This window comes from Hibiscus syriacus, unplaced genomic scaffold (assembly GCF_006381635.1).
Source record: "Hibiscus syriacus cultivar Baekdansim isolate YM2019G1 unplaced genomic scaffold, ASM638163v2 tig00110020_pilon, whole genome shotgun sequence".
Taxonomy (NCBI): Eukaryota; Viridiplantae; Streptophyta; class Magnoliopsida; order Malvales; family Malvaceae; genus Hibiscus; species Hibiscus syriacus.
Window position 1 is genome coordinate 2783879 of NW_024062568.1, and position 16126 is coordinate 2800004.

General features: G+C 31.1%; 3 protein-coding genes and 1 pseudogene across 5 annotated transcripts; 2 read left to right on the forward strand and 2 right to left on the reverse strand.

The window, feature by feature from the left end:
• The first annotated feature begins 567 nt into the window (after positions 1-567).
• LOC120213421 lies at positions 568-2809 on the forward strand (annotated as a pseudogene).
• A 161-nt stretch (positions 2810-2970) lies between these two features.
• Positions 2971-4359, reverse strand: LOC120213276 (60S ribosomal protein L35-like). Its single transcript, XM_039211445.1, has 4 exons — positions 4223-4359; positions 3980-4115; positions 3333-3514; positions 2971-3268 (listed from the first exon to the last, which is right to left on the reverse strand). The coding sequence occupies exons 1-4, from the start codon at positions 4224-4226 to the stop codon at positions 3165-3167; spliced, it is 426 nt and encodes a 141-aa protein (XP_039067376.1). The 5' UTR covers positions 4227-4359; the 3' UTR covers positions 2971-3164.
• Positions 4360-9460: 5101 nt separating this feature from the next.
• Positions 9461-12555, forward strand: LOC120213275 (caffeoylshikimate esterase-like). The gene is made up of 8 exons (XM_039211444.1): positions 9461-9535; positions 9640-9672; positions 9745-9871; positions 9963-10109; positions 10305-10435; positions 11391-11528; positions 11876-11974; positions 12191-12555. Exons 1-8 carry the CDS (start codon positions 9533-9535, stop codon positions 12470-12472), a joined length of 960 nt encoding a protein of 319 aa, XP_039067375.1. The 5' UTR covers positions 9461-9532; the 3' UTR covers positions 12473-12555.
• Positions 12556-13444: 889 nt separating this feature from the next.
• LOC120213284 (probable prefoldin subunit 2) lies at positions 13445-15397 on the reverse strand. Of its 3 annotated transcripts, none has more exons than XM_039211455.1 (3): positions 15272-15397; positions 13809-14260; positions 13445-13461 (listed from the first exon to the last, which is right to left on the reverse strand). In XM_039211455.1, the coding sequence occupies exon 2, from the start codon at positions 14248-14250 to the stop codon at positions 13810-13812; it is 441 nt and encodes a 146-aa protein (XP_039067386.1). In that variant the 5' UTR covers positions 14251-14260; positions 15272-15397; the 3' UTR covers positions 13445-13461; position 13809. The 3 variants fall into 3 exon arrangements, with proteins under 3 accessions (XP_039067386.1, XP_039067384.1, XP_039067385.1); XM_039211453.1 differs by having other exon boundaries at positions 13809-14257; positions 15272-15395; XM_039211454.1 differs by lacking the exon at positions 13445-13461 and adding an exon at positions 13631-13717 and having other exon boundaries at positions 13809-14257; positions 15272-15395.
• Between the last annotated feature and the right edge of the window lie 729 nt (positions 15398-16126).

The following is a 16126-nucleotide window of genomic DNA, read 5'->3' on the forward strand; positions in this document are numbered from 1 at the left end:
ATTAAATTTTAATTAATAATATTTTAATCGATATAAAATATGAAAAAAACAAGTAAAAAGATTAAGAAAGAAAAGCAAAAGACAAAAAAGAATAAATAATGGGAATGAAAATGCCAGACAAAACATCCTTTCATGTGGTCTTGCTTTTCTGTTTTCTTTTCTTTAACAATTAATTTTTGTTAGTGGGTTTTTCTGAAACCTTAAATTAAGTGAACAATTCGATTTAATAATATTCAGCTCTATAGAGTGTTTGATAAACATGTAACATTAAACATGATTACATGATAAGATTACAAAAATAAAACTAATTTTAACTAATAAATTTTATATCAATTTGTACGTACTGATATGCTATGGTATAAACACATTGATCCAAATATATCAAAATGATCAAATCACATCAAAATTTTAATGAAACTAAAATTATTTGGTATCGATTTAAGATCGATATAGTTGATATGGGTCGATATAACTCCTCCATCAAACAGGCCCTTAAGTAACAGAAATTAACGGCTTTTCAAAACATCTTAGGACAGCGTTAAGCCTAACAACAACAAGAACTAAAATATGACATCGCTTACGTACGCTGACGTAGATGGTACTCTAAGAGCAATCGACGGTCATGCTGAGGGCTTCGGTCAGTTCGCCATCGGCTGTCTCCACGGTCATCTATTTCCCGTCACCTCATTATCCGGTCCCTCTAATGATTTTTTGTTGTTGCTTTTTCTCTCTTTCAAATTCATTATTTGATACATGTATTCTGTATAATCTCCTTGAAGACGACGGCCCGGGTTCTCTCCGAGAAGCTTGTCGGAGTCCGGGACCAGGTTGGATCGTGTTCGATGTGTCGGGAACAATCCAACTATCGTCGTACTTACACGTTGGTTCTCACAAGACTATCGACGGACGAGGAGAAAGAGTAACGCTAATAGGAAAAGGATTGAGACTGAAAGAATGCGAAAATGTGATCATTTGTAATATGGAGTTCGAAGGAGGAAGAGGACACGATGTTGATGGAATTCAAATAAAACCAAATTCGAAACATATTTGGATCGATAGGTGTAGTTTCAAAGATTACGATGACGGTCTGATCGATATCACCCGAGGAAGCACCGATGTCACCGTTTCGAGGTTAGTTATAATTATGTTACTCAAATTCGGACATGGCGTACTCGATAACTCAAATGGTAGTAAATGTCGAGGAAGTATCCATCGTGCCATGTTCGAGTACGTTTCGGATACGAGTTTTTAGTGTGTTGTTAATCTTGTTTTTCTGCAAAATTTTCAGATGTTATTTTACTCAACATGATAAGACTGTTAACTGGAGCAGACCCTAATCATGTAGGAGATAGGAGCATCAGAGTGACGATTCACCATTGTTTTTTCGATGGAATTCGACAAAGACAACCTCGTGTTAGGTTTGGGAAAGTTCATTTGTACAACAATTATACTCGAAACTGGCAAGTTTATGCTGTTTGTGCAAGTGTAGAAGCCCAGGTACGTTTCAATCATGTATATAGTAAGGATTAGGAATGGACATAGGATTCAAAGTACCATATATTTCAATTACATCATAGTTATAAAGTGTAGAAGCCCAAGTGCATTTCAATCATGTACATAGTAAGGATTAGGGACGGACATGGGATTAAAGCACCACTTCAATTCCATCATATTTATAAAGTGTAGAAGTCCGGGTACGTTTCAATCATGTACATAGTAAAGATCAGGGATAGACATGAGATTCAAGTACCTCAGATTTCAATTCCATCATATTTATAAAGTTTTTTTTCTTAAAAAATATTCTACTTGAATATGAGATTTGAAACTGAGTTTCAATTTCAATTGATCTTATGACACTAGATTTAGGAAAAGAAAAAAGATATTAGATTTGAATCAGGTTATTTTGAGGATAAGGTCGAGACATGTTCAAATTTAAGAAGAAAAAAAAATATTTTAGATATAATTATCTCTTATATATTTTGAGATGATTATAATAGTATTCTTTTATCTTTTTAATTAAGTCTTCATTTTACTTAATAAAATTATATATATATTGAATTGGGTCATATCGAATGTATGTTTATTCCAAAACTCCATAAACTCAAGTCAAATCGAGCGATGAGGAGGAGGAAATAATACTCAAATCAAGTTCGATTTAACCAAAAACTCAACCCAATTCATGCCCATCCCGAGTCAAGATTAGACAATAGAACGGGTTAATTTGTCTACCTTCAAAATCTATAGGGAAACAAAAATATTTAGTCCAATATTTAAGACAAATAATTTAATTTAACAAATATTAAAAATATCACCAAACAAAAAAATCCAAAGCACGATAAATTACATGCATGATTTGTTCCCTAATTGTGTGTATGTTTCATGTTGATTAGATATATTCCCAGTGCAACATATATGAAGCTGAAAAGAAGAAGAAAACCTTCGAATTTTATACTGAGAAGGTGACAATGTTTTACTAAACAGATGTAGGACTTTGAGTTCGAATCATCAAGTTTAAAGAGAAGAGACTGTCATTTAACTCGATTTGTTTTGAATGCCGGAAACATAGGCAGCCGACCGAGAAGAGGCATGTTCCGGCACAATAAGATTGGAGGGGGACATGTTTCTGAATGAGGCACAAACACGCATACTAGCAGGCATTAGTGAAAGTATGTTCCATCCAAGTGAATACTATAAAACATGGACAATGGAAGCTCCCTCGGATTCTTTGAAACATGTCCTTCAAGTATGCACAGGTTGGCAACCCGTTCCTCGACCTGTTGATCGCCTTTATGTGATTCTATTTTTTTAGAACGATGTTAATACATGCAGTTTTACTCTCAGCCATCCATTTAGATTCATCCAATGGATATATTTTTACGTAAAACTAATATTCAGGCATTATGATAAATTGATAATAATCTTAGAACCAAATCAAATGCAAAAATTCATCAATTACCACTGCATCAAAAAGATCAGAATCTTGGTTTCGATAAGAGAGAAAAGGTTCAAAAACACTAAAATCAAACGAAATCACAACTAGAGTTTTACGAACAAAACAGCTAGAAAGTAGAGGACTATTGAAATGTAAATAGAATGAGTCCCTACCCTACACCTTAATGGCATACTTCCTCATTGGGAAGTAAATTTCCTTCTTCTTCTCCCTTTCAGTCTTCAATGATGCCTGCCAAGCAAAACATTAGAAGTTTCAAATACAAAAAAAACGGAGCATATACACGAAAAATCAAAACCGTTGTTAGTTCTCTATGTACTTGAAGTTTCAATGATGCTGGCAGTTTCGGTAACCTGATAAGAGGAATTAAAATATATTACTTGAACAAAATGCAAGGACGCAGCTACCTGGTGCTTGGTAAGCCTTCTGCGGATAGCTCGGGTCTTCTTGGGACGCAGGTCAAGGGGCAAGAACTTCTTATTCTTATATGCCTCCCTCAGTGCAGCCTTCTGCTTCTGTGAGATTACTGTCAATACCTGAGCAACGGACAGCCTCACCACCTTGCTGCATCGATGCCGAAACCAGTATCAGAACAACATTCCAAAACAAATGAATGGAGAACCGCAACATTAACGAACCATATCGACATGGCCGAACTGAATTTGTTCAATTAACAAACCATAAATGAAGCTCACATACAGGAGTCCCTAACTCGTGCTTAAAATGCTTTACATGTTCTTAGGTCCTTAACTTTGAAATTCACCATTTTTTTGTCTAATGACACTTTTAATCCCTGCTAGTTTAAATGTTTTTCAAATTAATCATTGCCCCTACCAAGCTTTGGATTAAATACTTATTAGGTTACTATTAACTTTGAATTTAGACGATATAACCATAGTCCCCGCTACTTTCCTTTCTCTTATCGGAAAGAAATCAAAATCCATTTTATATACCCAATAAGAAAATAAATTTAAGATCCAAAGCTAAAAAGTAATAAAACAATGCAAAATTAGAGAGAAATAGACTTACATCTTCGAAAGCTTGTTAGGTGCACCGCCGGTAACTTTGGCAACGCGAAGAAGAGCAAGTTCAGCTTTGAGATCTTTCAACTGAGCCAAAAGCTCAGTCTTCGATTTCTGCCTCAGCTCATGGACCTTAATCCTCGCTGTTTTGAATTTAATAGTATATTTACAAACAAAAACATGAAATTACCAAGTCCAGATTCCCCAAAGTTAACGAATTCAAAAAATTTAAAGGTTAATGATCAGTTACCCATTGCCTGCTTCTTCTGCTGTTCTTCTTCTTCTGTGACTACAAAGCCGGCTTCTCTCACAAACCCTAAATTTTGAAGAAGCGAAGGGTTTTTAAGTATAGCGATTACATGGGCCTTGCTGGGCTTTCTTTTATTTCTTCGGGTTTCAATAAAATTTGATATTTTGGGGCTAAAATTTATTGGAATTGTTTTTTTGAGTGAAGATAGAAGACTAGCCTAATTAATATTTAGACTTACAATACGGTGGTCCGAAACGATCTTGTTGCTGTAGAGAAATCAAGACATATCGTCGAGCACTGCAGTTGTATTCCTGTAGGGATAAGCAAGTTTAGACCGTCTTGTTAGCTTCACGCGGCATCCATGTAAAGTCCTTTGACCAAGCTTTGGTGATCTTACAGTCACGGAGACATACTCATCTTTTTCACGACAGCATGTACATATCCAACTATTTTCAATAGAACGGCGACAACGTTCAAGGTTAATTATTAGGCGTAAGAAAGTCATATAGATAGTCGGAGGCACGGAGGAACTGGTAAGCGCCAAATAATTTTTCAAATAGGAAGTTCATATTCCAAATTGAAGGTTTTCAAATAATTTTATTGGAATTATTAGATTACACAAATATATAAATTATTTAAAAAATATAAAAAATAGCAAGTTTTTTGTTTATTGGTTAATTTTAAAAAATATTTATTTTTAAATAGATAAATGTTTTATTTTGGATTATTAAATAAATATATTAATAAAATATATAAACCTAAAAGCTAAATTTGTTAACACGGTAACTTTTTTATACATACCATGCAATATAATCAGAGAATATAATTCCAACCTTAAATTTTCATACACAAAAGGATGTACCGTGGGTAGGGCAATCATCTCCTTAAAAAAAATTAAATTCTTATATATTTTAGATATCTTTTTTGTATTGCTTATTAAGAATCTATTTTCGTTCTTTTAAAATTTTATAAGTTTGTCGTTCCTTAAAATTTTATAAATTTATCCGATCTAACATAAAATCCTACGTACGTCCCTACTAATATAATTTTCATTTTTTTGGGTTTTCTTAAAATCTAAAACCTAATATATATTTTTAGATGTAATATTTAACAACCTTATCCTCACCTAACCCAACTTTATATAAAGAGATCTCTTAATTAAAGTAATACAAATATATAATTAATGATTTGGTTAAGGGTCATAATAATATTTAATGGTTATTTGACATATTATTCTTAAAAGGGCGACATATTATATTAACATCATAAAAGAAAGAAAGTGATTGAATGATATATTTTTATAATTATTAGTTATCGTTCTTCAACTATAATAATTGCTTAACTCTCATTTGACTATTTTTTTCCAGAAATTTATGTATTTCATAACTACATAAGTTCTGATTATATTATAAAATTAAATTAAATTGTATGATTTTAATGGATAATAATTTTTATAATTGTATTTTTTATTTGTAATATTAAAATTCGAAATCTTGTTTTTAGTGGCAAATTGGTAATTCTATTGATCATATATTCTTCGTGTTTAAAGAGACGTCCGGTTCATATTTTTTAATATGAACCCACTAGTATTAGACAGCACATTCCAAATAACTTGAATACATTATGAAGATTAATTAAAATAAGCTATAAATGAACGTATACATGAATTATTAATGCATTAGAATTTATATAAATATAAATTATTTTGTGTTTAGTCTTTGAGATATTTAATAGATAAATATGATGAGTGTTGGAATTTATATGGTTAGGATTTTTTTATGAATTTAAGTGTCTTGGGTTTCTGCTTTCTCAAAAAAAATATGATATATATTTTTTCGAACAAATTTTAATTCGATTAACATAAATGTTGTTGTAACATTGAGAGGACGTGGGTTTAAATGTATATAGTATACATTATCTTCCTACTCAGGATTTAAAGGGAGTTTAGACGATTTAGATATTGTATCAAAAATAATATGATCAATCAATGTCGGTTTAGCGAGATGAGACCAACAAAAACAAAATGACCACAAAAACACTACCTTTTTCCTATCACAACATCCTTTATAGGATAATTAAAGACCAACAAGCAAACTATGCCACATGCATGATTAATGCCACTAAATGTAATTAAATGAGTTTTAAAACAAACACTAATTCAAGTAAAAGTCATGAAATATACACTTTTTACGGGGTCACAATCAATCAATGTCGATTTAGCGAGATGAGACGCTAAATCCTTTAAATAATACTTTGAATTTGAATTCTAACAATATTAATAAAATAAATTAGGTATGAAGGTCATCTTTTCCCATATAATGAGCAAATGCAATATGTAATTTAGATTATTCGTCTTTAAATGTTTTCATTTTTTTGTCTTAAACTTATATGTCGAACTAAGACAACGAGTGGGAAAGATACTAAACTCGTTAAGTTCATGTCAACTATTTTATATTTTCATAAAAATTGAGATTAGTTATTTTATCATTTATACAAGTATTTTTTAAATATTTAAACCTATACAATATTAAAAATATATTTAAATAATTAAAAAGTATAAAAATATTAAAATTTATAGAAGATAAGTTAAAAATCATTTAAAATCTAATATTTTTTCAAATGATTTGATTTGATAAAAATAATAATAAAATTTCAACGGCCAGAAAAAAACTAAAAAAATATTAGGGGCTGAAGTTATTTAGAAGAAAAAAAAGAATACAGGGCCAAATTTAGGGCCTAAAGTCACACAAATGACATCATTGTTGAATTATGGCAGACAACAATAATGTTATTTAAGCCATTTTTATTATTGTATAATAAAGCTCCTAATAATTTTCTTTGAAATATGGTAACGGTCCTCTAGCCATTAATATTTGCACTGACCATGAATTATTAGTCCCTATTATACTTTTATAATGAATCTCACATATTACTAAACTTAAATTAAAATAAATATAAACAAATTAAATATTATATGTCGAAATTTTGTAAACCTTAACCTTGTCGTTAAATCAAAAGCGGTTAGAAGTTATAATCGAATCTTAAAGATAGAGAGATTGGCTATAAAATTTTAAAATATAACTTGTTAGTATATGGTTAAAAAAGACAAAATCAGTCATAATCGAAAATTTTATCAAGAGTGTAACTTTTTAAGTTAGACAAAATAATATTTTAGGTTTGAGAGGTTGTAACCCAAAAATATTACCTTTTTTATAATATTTTTTTGTTGTAAGCGTAATATATCTTTTCGGTTACAACAGAACTAAGTGTCCAAACTTTTCGGTTACAAATCATTTTAATTTAACTTTAAATTAAATTATCGTACAACAAAACTATCAGAGATTGACTGGTGATGAAACGAGTAGATAAAGGTAGACGAAAACCCATAATAAAGAAGGCTTAATACAAAAATAAGTGTCCAAACTATACCTTGAAAAATATTTTAGTGCCTAAAGAATTTTTCGTTAAAAATAGGTGTCTAACATTTTCTTCATTACATTTTTAGGTGTTCGGATGTTAACCGTTGTTAAAAATCTCCGTTAAGTGACACGTGTCACATTCTGGTATTTTGAGATTTTTTATTTAAAATAAAAATATATATTTAAAAAATCCATTTTTTCAAATCTTAAAAAGGCTATTTTTTCAAATCTTAAAAAAAGCTCAGAACTCTTAAAACCTTCATTTTAGTCCCTTTGTCATTGCCAGCCACCACCAAAGCCGTCAATTGGCCGAACACCCGAAGGCGTGTGACCGGCCAACCACCCACGATAAAACTCCCATACTTTAACAACCGATCGAATACCAAATCCCTTTAAATCTATAAATTTTTAAACGTAAATCCTTAAACTTAATACCCAAATCCCTAAACATAATCCTAAAATAATTATTAAATTCAACCCAAATTTGTTATTAAATATAAAGCATGGGGATGACGGGGATAGCACAGGCGAGGGAGGGGGAATGCGACGGGGGTGAGGGGGTGGGGGTGGAATTTCGCAGGGACTTATTTTTAATTAAAAATATTTAAAAAAATAAAAAAATTCAAAACTACCAACATAACACGTGTTATTTAACAGGTTTTTTAATGTCGATTAACGTCCACACACCTAAAATAGTAATTAAAAAATATTAAACACTTATTTTTTACGAATTGTTTTTTAAATATTAGAATATTTTTTTAAACATAGTTTGAATGGTTATTTTTATATTAAGAAAAAAAGGAATGATGAAAACGTGACGCGTCTGCCGGAGGCTTTGCGTTTGGGAGTCAAAGCTGCCGTCTATAACGTAGTTTGCCCGCGGTTAGACAAATGTTTTTCTGCAAAAAGCGGTTCACATGTGGATGGATTTCAACTTTTTATGATGGTTTTGATCCTTTTTGACATAATCCAATTGCTAATTCCCTTGACTGCTTTTTCCTAAAGAGAAATAATAGGATTTTAGATTAAAAATTAATTAAAACCCACAATAACAATAAAATTATCATCATTTGATAGATTGATACGACTTTTAGTAAAATTTTCACATGTTACGATAATTATAAGTTTTCTCTAAATATTAAAATCATGAATAAAGATGTGATTCCACCTATGAATCTCAATTAATATTATTCAGAAAGAAACATCGTGTAATATATATCGTAAATATGTATTAATATGAATATGAATAGATATCCACAATTGATACTAATTTTAGTATTCTAGATAATATCCTCAATTATGTTGACATACGAACGTAGGTGTTGATCAAAATAAAATGATCCGACTAAGTTAAAATTATTTACTTTTAAATGACCTTTTAATAACGTGTTAGATTAAAATATGTAAAGTTCATGTAAAATATTCATCTCTATCCGGATTAAAATTAATTATGGATTCTTTTAAAAATCTAGATACTACTATTATTTAAAACTATTTGAACCACAAATAATATATTTTATTCTCTATTCGTTACGTAATCCCTTTACTTTAGTAACGGAGTTTTGAATCCCAAGTTGGATAAACATGCAAGCAAGTAGCCCCAAAACGCCAAAACCTCATTAACGCACACACATCCCTCTCGACATACATACATACATACATATATATATATATAAGCCAAAGCCGCATTAATGCACACACATCTCTCTCTACATACATACATACATACATATATAAATATACGTTTATCTATATATATAGCTTCGATCACAAAGTTGTGTCAACCCCCATTAAAGCTTTGAACTTTCGTGCGCGTGTGTATCTTCTGGTCAAATCGTTTTCTCTTTAGTTGCAGTATCTCTCCCCATCCTACGTTTTAACAAGAAAATCCATGGTTTGTTCTTATCCCATCGTATTTTGATTTCTCTTTGTTGTTTTTTACACGTTATCGTGTTTCTGATTATATATCATATCTGGGTTTTCGATTTTGTTCTTCAGGATCTTGAAGATGGAGCTGTTCGATACGAAGAGGTCAGTGATCGATCATGGATATATATATATTATTACCAGTTTAGGAACGGAAACTGAACCGTGTTCTTGCAGGAATACATTACGAATTCTCGAGGATTGAAGCTGTTCACATGCAGATGGGTTCCGGTGAACGAAGAACCCAAAGCTTTGATCTTCATCTGCCATGGATATGCCATGGAATGCAGCATCACCATGAACAGTAAGTCTACATATGTATGTATGTATGTATGTATGAAGAGATGAGAATTGCTGGTGATCTTAAATCTGATGAAGATGATTGGTAAATCCAGGCACTGCAATTCGGTTGGTGAAAGCAGGATATGCTGTTTATGGAATAGATTATGAAGGCCATGGGAAGTCATCTGGCTTGCAGGGATACATCTCAAGCTTTGAAAATGTTGTTGATGATTGCTCCAATTTCTTCACTGGTATTTGTGGTAAGTATCATCGGATTAGAACGGTGTTAAGATCAAATATCAGGAAGGATTGATTATCTAATCTTAATGTAATTTGATTTTAATATAAATATATAGACATCATAAAATATTATTAGATAAAATATTTTATAACATGTAATTCTGTATCTGATTCTGACTAATTAATTAATACGAATCTCGAATAAATCTTTATAGAGAAGAAGGAGAACAAGAGGAAGATGAGATATTTGTTAGGAGAATCCATGGGAGGAGCAGTGTTGTTGTTGGTACATAGGAAGAAGCCAGATTACTGGGATGGGGCAGTCTTGGTCGCCCCCATGTGTAAGGTAAATCATATATTCCCTTTATTTTATTAATACAGGATTATATCCCCTTTATTTTTTATATTTAAATTAATTTTTTAATCTAATATCCAAATCAGGCCATATATATATAATGGGGTAGGATCCAATTATATGTGTAAAATTTTTTAATCTTACACCTTTTTAGAATCGTTAGACGAAGGAAAATCAAAGACTCGGATTAACAGTAAGAAATGTGAAGATATTCACTGTAAAAAAAATAAGAAATTAATCTCAGTATTTGATTATCTCTCATCTAACGATCTTAAAAATGTATAAAACTAAAAGTTTTACGCATATATAAGTGGATCATACCCTATATATAATACGTGTTGACTCAAAAATTAGTTATTAGGATAATCTAAAGTTTAAGCTTTGATTTTTCCTTCTTGAGAGAAAGTCAACATTTGAAGGAAGAAAATTACCATATAAACTCTTTGGTATTCATAATTACATGGATTGTGATTATATTTAAAATCAAATTGTTTGGAACTTTAAATTTATTTTTTATACCTAAAAATAAAACCATATATATATACATATTACTTTTAGGCCCTTCAAAAATGTCAAAAGATCACCTCACGTTTAAAAAAAAGTATAGGCCCACTCAAAAATTTTAAAACAAATTATTCAACAAATTCATAATTTACTTATGCATTCTTCTAACTTTTGGTAAAATTATGATCTTGGTCCTTCTACTATTTTAAAAATATTTCAAACATTTGAACAGCTGTTATAATGGAATAGAAATTGTGTTCATTATTGCTGCCTTTTCTTTTGAAAAATGTCATCTAATTAGCTAATTAATTTAAATCAAATATTATAAAAAATTGTGATATTAGAATTTGAGTATTTAATCTTAATTAAAAATTTCTATGGTTTCTTCTCATTAAATTGATTGATAGTCGATATTTATTAATAATTTATTTTATATATACAGGTGGCAGATGATATGAAGCCACATCCTTTAGTCATAAGTGTACTGCGAAAGCTGAACAAAATTATTCCAACGTGGCGAATAGTTCCGGTCCAAGATGTCATTGATGCTGCTTTTAAACAGCCTGAAATAAGAGCACAGGTATTTCTGTTTTCAAAGGGTTAATTACCCTATTGTGGTCCCCCAACTATTCCTATTTTTCATTTTGATAACCATCTTTTTATGAAATCGTCATTAAGTTACGTTTCTTTCTTCTATTTTGTTCACCCAAGAAAATAATATGGAAATTCAAAAATGAGAAAAATTACATTAGTATTATCATTAATTTTTTAATATCTAATAAAAAAAACGTAACATCAGTGATGATTTATTTAATAAAAGGATTGGTGACCGAAATAGTTTTTTTAAATATCCTAACACAATGAAAACAGTTATATGTTTATATGAAATTATAGTTTATTAATTTGAAAATTTAATTTAATTTACAGGTCAGAGCAAATCCTTATTGCTACAAAGGACGTCCTCGTTTGAACACCGCCAATGAACTTCTAAACACTAGCTTGGAGCTTGAGCAAAGACTTCATGAGGTTTGTTTGTTCTTATCTTTTTCGAGTTAATTTGTTCTCTAAACTATCAGAATAGTATCAATCTTTTATCATTGGGTTAATTTGAGTACGTACGGTGAATTAATGATTTCCTTTTTCATAATTAAATCGAGAAAAATGTTTGATAAAACTTTAAGATGTTACATTTAATAGGTTCTAGATTCGAATCTCAAAAATTTTGTTGTTAATTTGGAACAGGTTTCATTACCATTTATAGTTTTACACGGAGGAGATGACAGAGTAACAGATAAAGCAGTGAGCCAACTACTCTATGATGTTGCAGCAAGCTCGGACAAGAGTTTCAAGTTGTATCCCGGAATGTGGCACGGATTATTGTACGGTGAAACACCAGAAAACATCGAGATTGTGTTTGCGGATATCATTGTCTGGTTGAATCGGAGAACCAAATCCGGAAATTCGAGGTTGGAGAGGGAATTGAAGCTTCAAAATGATGAGATTTTGATCTCAAAACATATGTGAACTTTTCGGTGATTAGGGGTTTCTTAACAAACAAATTAATTGGATGATACTGTGAAAAATTATAAAGGAATTTTTTTTAAAAATCTAGTATTATTGTACGGCTCTTAATCGAACAATGTCATGTATTAATTAAATATTAATTTAAATGAAAACGATTAGAAAACCATAAATATTATAATGATATTTTCATAGTTTAATATAATTCCTAATTAAAAATCGTGAATACGATCCTATAAGATATATAATATAAGAAATGAATAACATATGGATAGAAAAAATTTCAATTATGATAATATTTCTTACATAATTATTTTTATCTAATTTATTAATTGATTAATCTTATAAAATATATTATAATTATGAATTTTCTAATCCAATTTACTTTTTAACCCCGTTGTATAATGCAAAGTCATTGCACCATTCCTTTCCTGTAATTAAAGCTATAATGATTATTTTATATTAATCTAGAATATGATTACAATGTAATATATGTTCTAAAGATTCTTAATTATTTGACAATAAAAACTCAAATATCCCATCACCAAAAAAAACAGAAGAAAATTACTATAATACCCCATCTCCAAAACAAATAGAAAAAAAATATTTGTGACGCGTTGATTTTTATATCTAACCGAATTGATTGTAACCTAGTTTGAAATGTTACATCAAACTGAATGGATTACGTGATGTAAGATGTTGATGACGCCTTTCTTTGTGAAACCTAATTATTAGGTTACAATTCCATTTATAGTTCTCCATGGTGAAGAAGACAAAGTTACAGCTCCACAAGTTAGCAAAGAACCTTTCAAGGTAGCTTCAACCACAGACAAGTCCCCATCAAGCTCTACCCCGAAATGTGGCACGCTTTTGCGAGCCCTCGGAAGACATCGAAATCGTTCTTGCCGGCATTATTAAGTGGTTAGACAAACGAACACAATGCAGAAATCCAAGGCCGGAGATGTTGAAAAAAGTTGAAACTGATCATTCGTCTTTGAACAAGAACAATAAACTCTAGTCATAACCATTGAAGAAGAAAAAAAATCTGAAGCTTCAACTCGGTAGTTCGATCGTGATTGTTTACTCGAAAGATAAATGTTGAATCTACCTTTCTAGAAAAAGAAACTGGGTTATCATTCTTTTCTTAAACAAATGATTACCTATTTGCAAGGAAAATCAATCCAGGAACAAGGCAAAAACTGAAACATAAAACCCTAATCGAACAAAACATAATATGATCATCGAAAACTTGGTACATCTTAGCAATAACTGAATAAAGGTTTTAGGGTTTATCACAGCAAGTTTGAGCAAGCAAGCAAGGTAAGGAATGTACCTATACCTTACTGACTCGAACTGGCAGGGCCGACAAGAACTCCTTGAGCCGAGCCTTCCTTCTTGCCGCTTTCATCTTTTGAGTCGCCATCGGACTTTTTGATCCTAATTTTGTATTTTGTCTCGAAATCAGCAATTTCCTTTTTCTTCTTCTCCAGGGTCTCGTTAAGCCGAGCAATTACTTCCTCAAGCCCTTCTTTGTTTCGCTGCACAGCAGGGAGAACCTCTTTGATGGTTCTCTCCACCAGCACACCTCCGATCATCCGGTAACACCGCCTTGATGGGTCAAGCGGCTCAATGGCATTTATAACTAGTGAATGCTCACTCACTTCCATCTCCAACTCGGTGATCTTAGAATAAATTTGGTTCAGTTCAGATCTCATAGCTCCATACATATTTGCAACCACTTGTTCGTTCACTGGTTCCTTACTCTCGGATTTGCTGGCCATTTTTTCTCTGTAAAAGAAGGAAATGGTTACAGAAACAGGAAATATGTTAAGGGAGACAAGACACCTCAGAGTAGAGACAGAAATAAATCTTTGAAAACGTACTTTCATGATCGAATAATAGGAAGATTAATGTTAAATGTTGCAGGTAGAATATCCACAGTGCAAAATCATAAAAGGGTAACACCGACAGCTGAGAATGACTATATGAACAACCACCGTTGAGCTAAAACAGTAAAAAATATCTAATTTGAAACGAAACTCAAAACCATCACAAACGAAGCTTATTCTGCCAGCTGAGGACCATACTCGGAAAAAGTTCACAAAATTAATCTAAACTTGATCAAATTTTTTAGTTCATACACCAATCATTTGCACATTATCTCAAAAGGAGAAGAAAACCGATCTCCACAAATGATACTACTAATAAACACAACGGAAGCAATACTCATGAAACGACCTCAAGTAGCGACAGATTAGGAAAGCAAAAACTCTCGACAAAACGAGTTCTAAGTTATAATATCATGAATACAAATTGTGGCAACGGGTACTTTTTTGATCATGTCATATTCACCGGAAGCATGACAGATGCTATCGTTATCAATTGCTATAAACATCGGAGTAGAGAGTCGGAATTCGAAAAATAGCAGCAGCTCTATAAATCACGGGTGTGGGATTTGGAATCCAGAGTTCAAGCTGTAAATCAATTCAAGAGCTTCTACATACAATAATTCTTAACATAAACACGATTAAAAAACTAAAAGGTTATGGTCCTCGGTATCAAAGCAAACAAAACCCTAATTATATCTTAAATTTTATTACAAAAACTAATTTAAAAAGGAACAGGATCAAGCTGATATAGACTTATCAGCTCAAAAATCATAAGGTGCATATGATAAACAGTAATGCTTAATCTGCATCAAAGTTAACAATCAATTTCTAGACTTCCTAGAGATACAACGAAGACCCATTGAAGAAACTGAAAAAAGAAGAAGGAAAATAACAATAACAATTAAAAGCAAACCTGGGTTTGAGAGTCGGTGAGGTGGCGAATCGGAGAAGAAGACGGCCAAGAGGTGAAAATGGTGGGTTTCGACAGAGATTGAGAGACCAGGTGTGAAGACGGCTGCTGTAAGCCTGTAATGGTTCAGTTTGGAACTGGGAAGAGACCGAATTACTTGGGCCGGGTTTAATTTAAGGTTTTCTGCCCCCCGAATATTTTGTAACAAAATATTGGATAAAGTACAGGAGAGGTCACTAAATTATATTCAATCAATTCGTATAAAACTTTTAAAAATTATAAGATCAGTTTTTTCTTGAAATTCAAGTTTTAGTCGGGTTTATGAAATATGAGGTCGAGTTTAATCAAATTTGATTTTAATGTGAAAAATATATTTCGACTCAACTCAATATAATAACATAATTTTCTATTATCCATTTAAAGATAATTGATATACGTTACTCTCTATATTTTTTCAATTGAATCTTTATTTTATCAAATAAAAATAAGAATTTTTTATATGTAGGTTAGGTGCGAGTTTTTACCCTAAACTTCTCTGAATTTAAGTTGGATCAGATGTCAAATTAAATTTGAGTCTAATAAAAATCTGATTCTACACGACCATTACTCTCTACGTTGTAATGATTGTTTTATAACAATTAGATAAATTTAATGACTATTGTATAACCTATATCTGGTGATTAAATTGAACATAATTCATTAGTATATGATGCATTTTACATTAAAATAATAAATAAAATATATCTCACACGAGATATATTATTTTTTAATACAATGATTAATCACTTGTAACATTTAATTCAAAGACTATTAAAAGTTTAAACATATTCGATCGACCTTTAAATATTGAGTTATTTT

Coding starts and splice junctions, on each gene's coding strand:
- LOC120213276 (XM_039211445.1), bottom strand. Junction 3,515..3,979: donor CCTAACAAGCTTTCGAAGAT/GTAAGTCTATTT, acceptor GCATCGATGCAG/CAAGGTGGTGAGGCTGTCCG. Junction 3,269..3,332: donor TGCGTCCTTGCATTTTGTTC/AAGTAATATATT, acceptor TGAAACTTCAAG/TACATAGAGAACTAACAACG.
- LOC120213275 (XM_039211444.1), top strand. Junction 9,673..9,744: donor GAGCTGTTCGATACGAAGAG/GTCAGTGATCGA, acceptor GTGTTCTTGCAG/GAATACATTACGAATTCTCG. Junction 11,975..12,190: donor TTGAGCAAAGACTTCATGAG/GTTTGTTTGTTC, acceptor AATTTGGAACAG/GTTTCATTACCATTTATAGT.
- LOC120213284 (XM_039211455.1), bottom strand. CDS start 14,250: ATGGCCAGCAAATCCGAGAGTAAGGAACCAGTGAACGAACAAGTGGTT.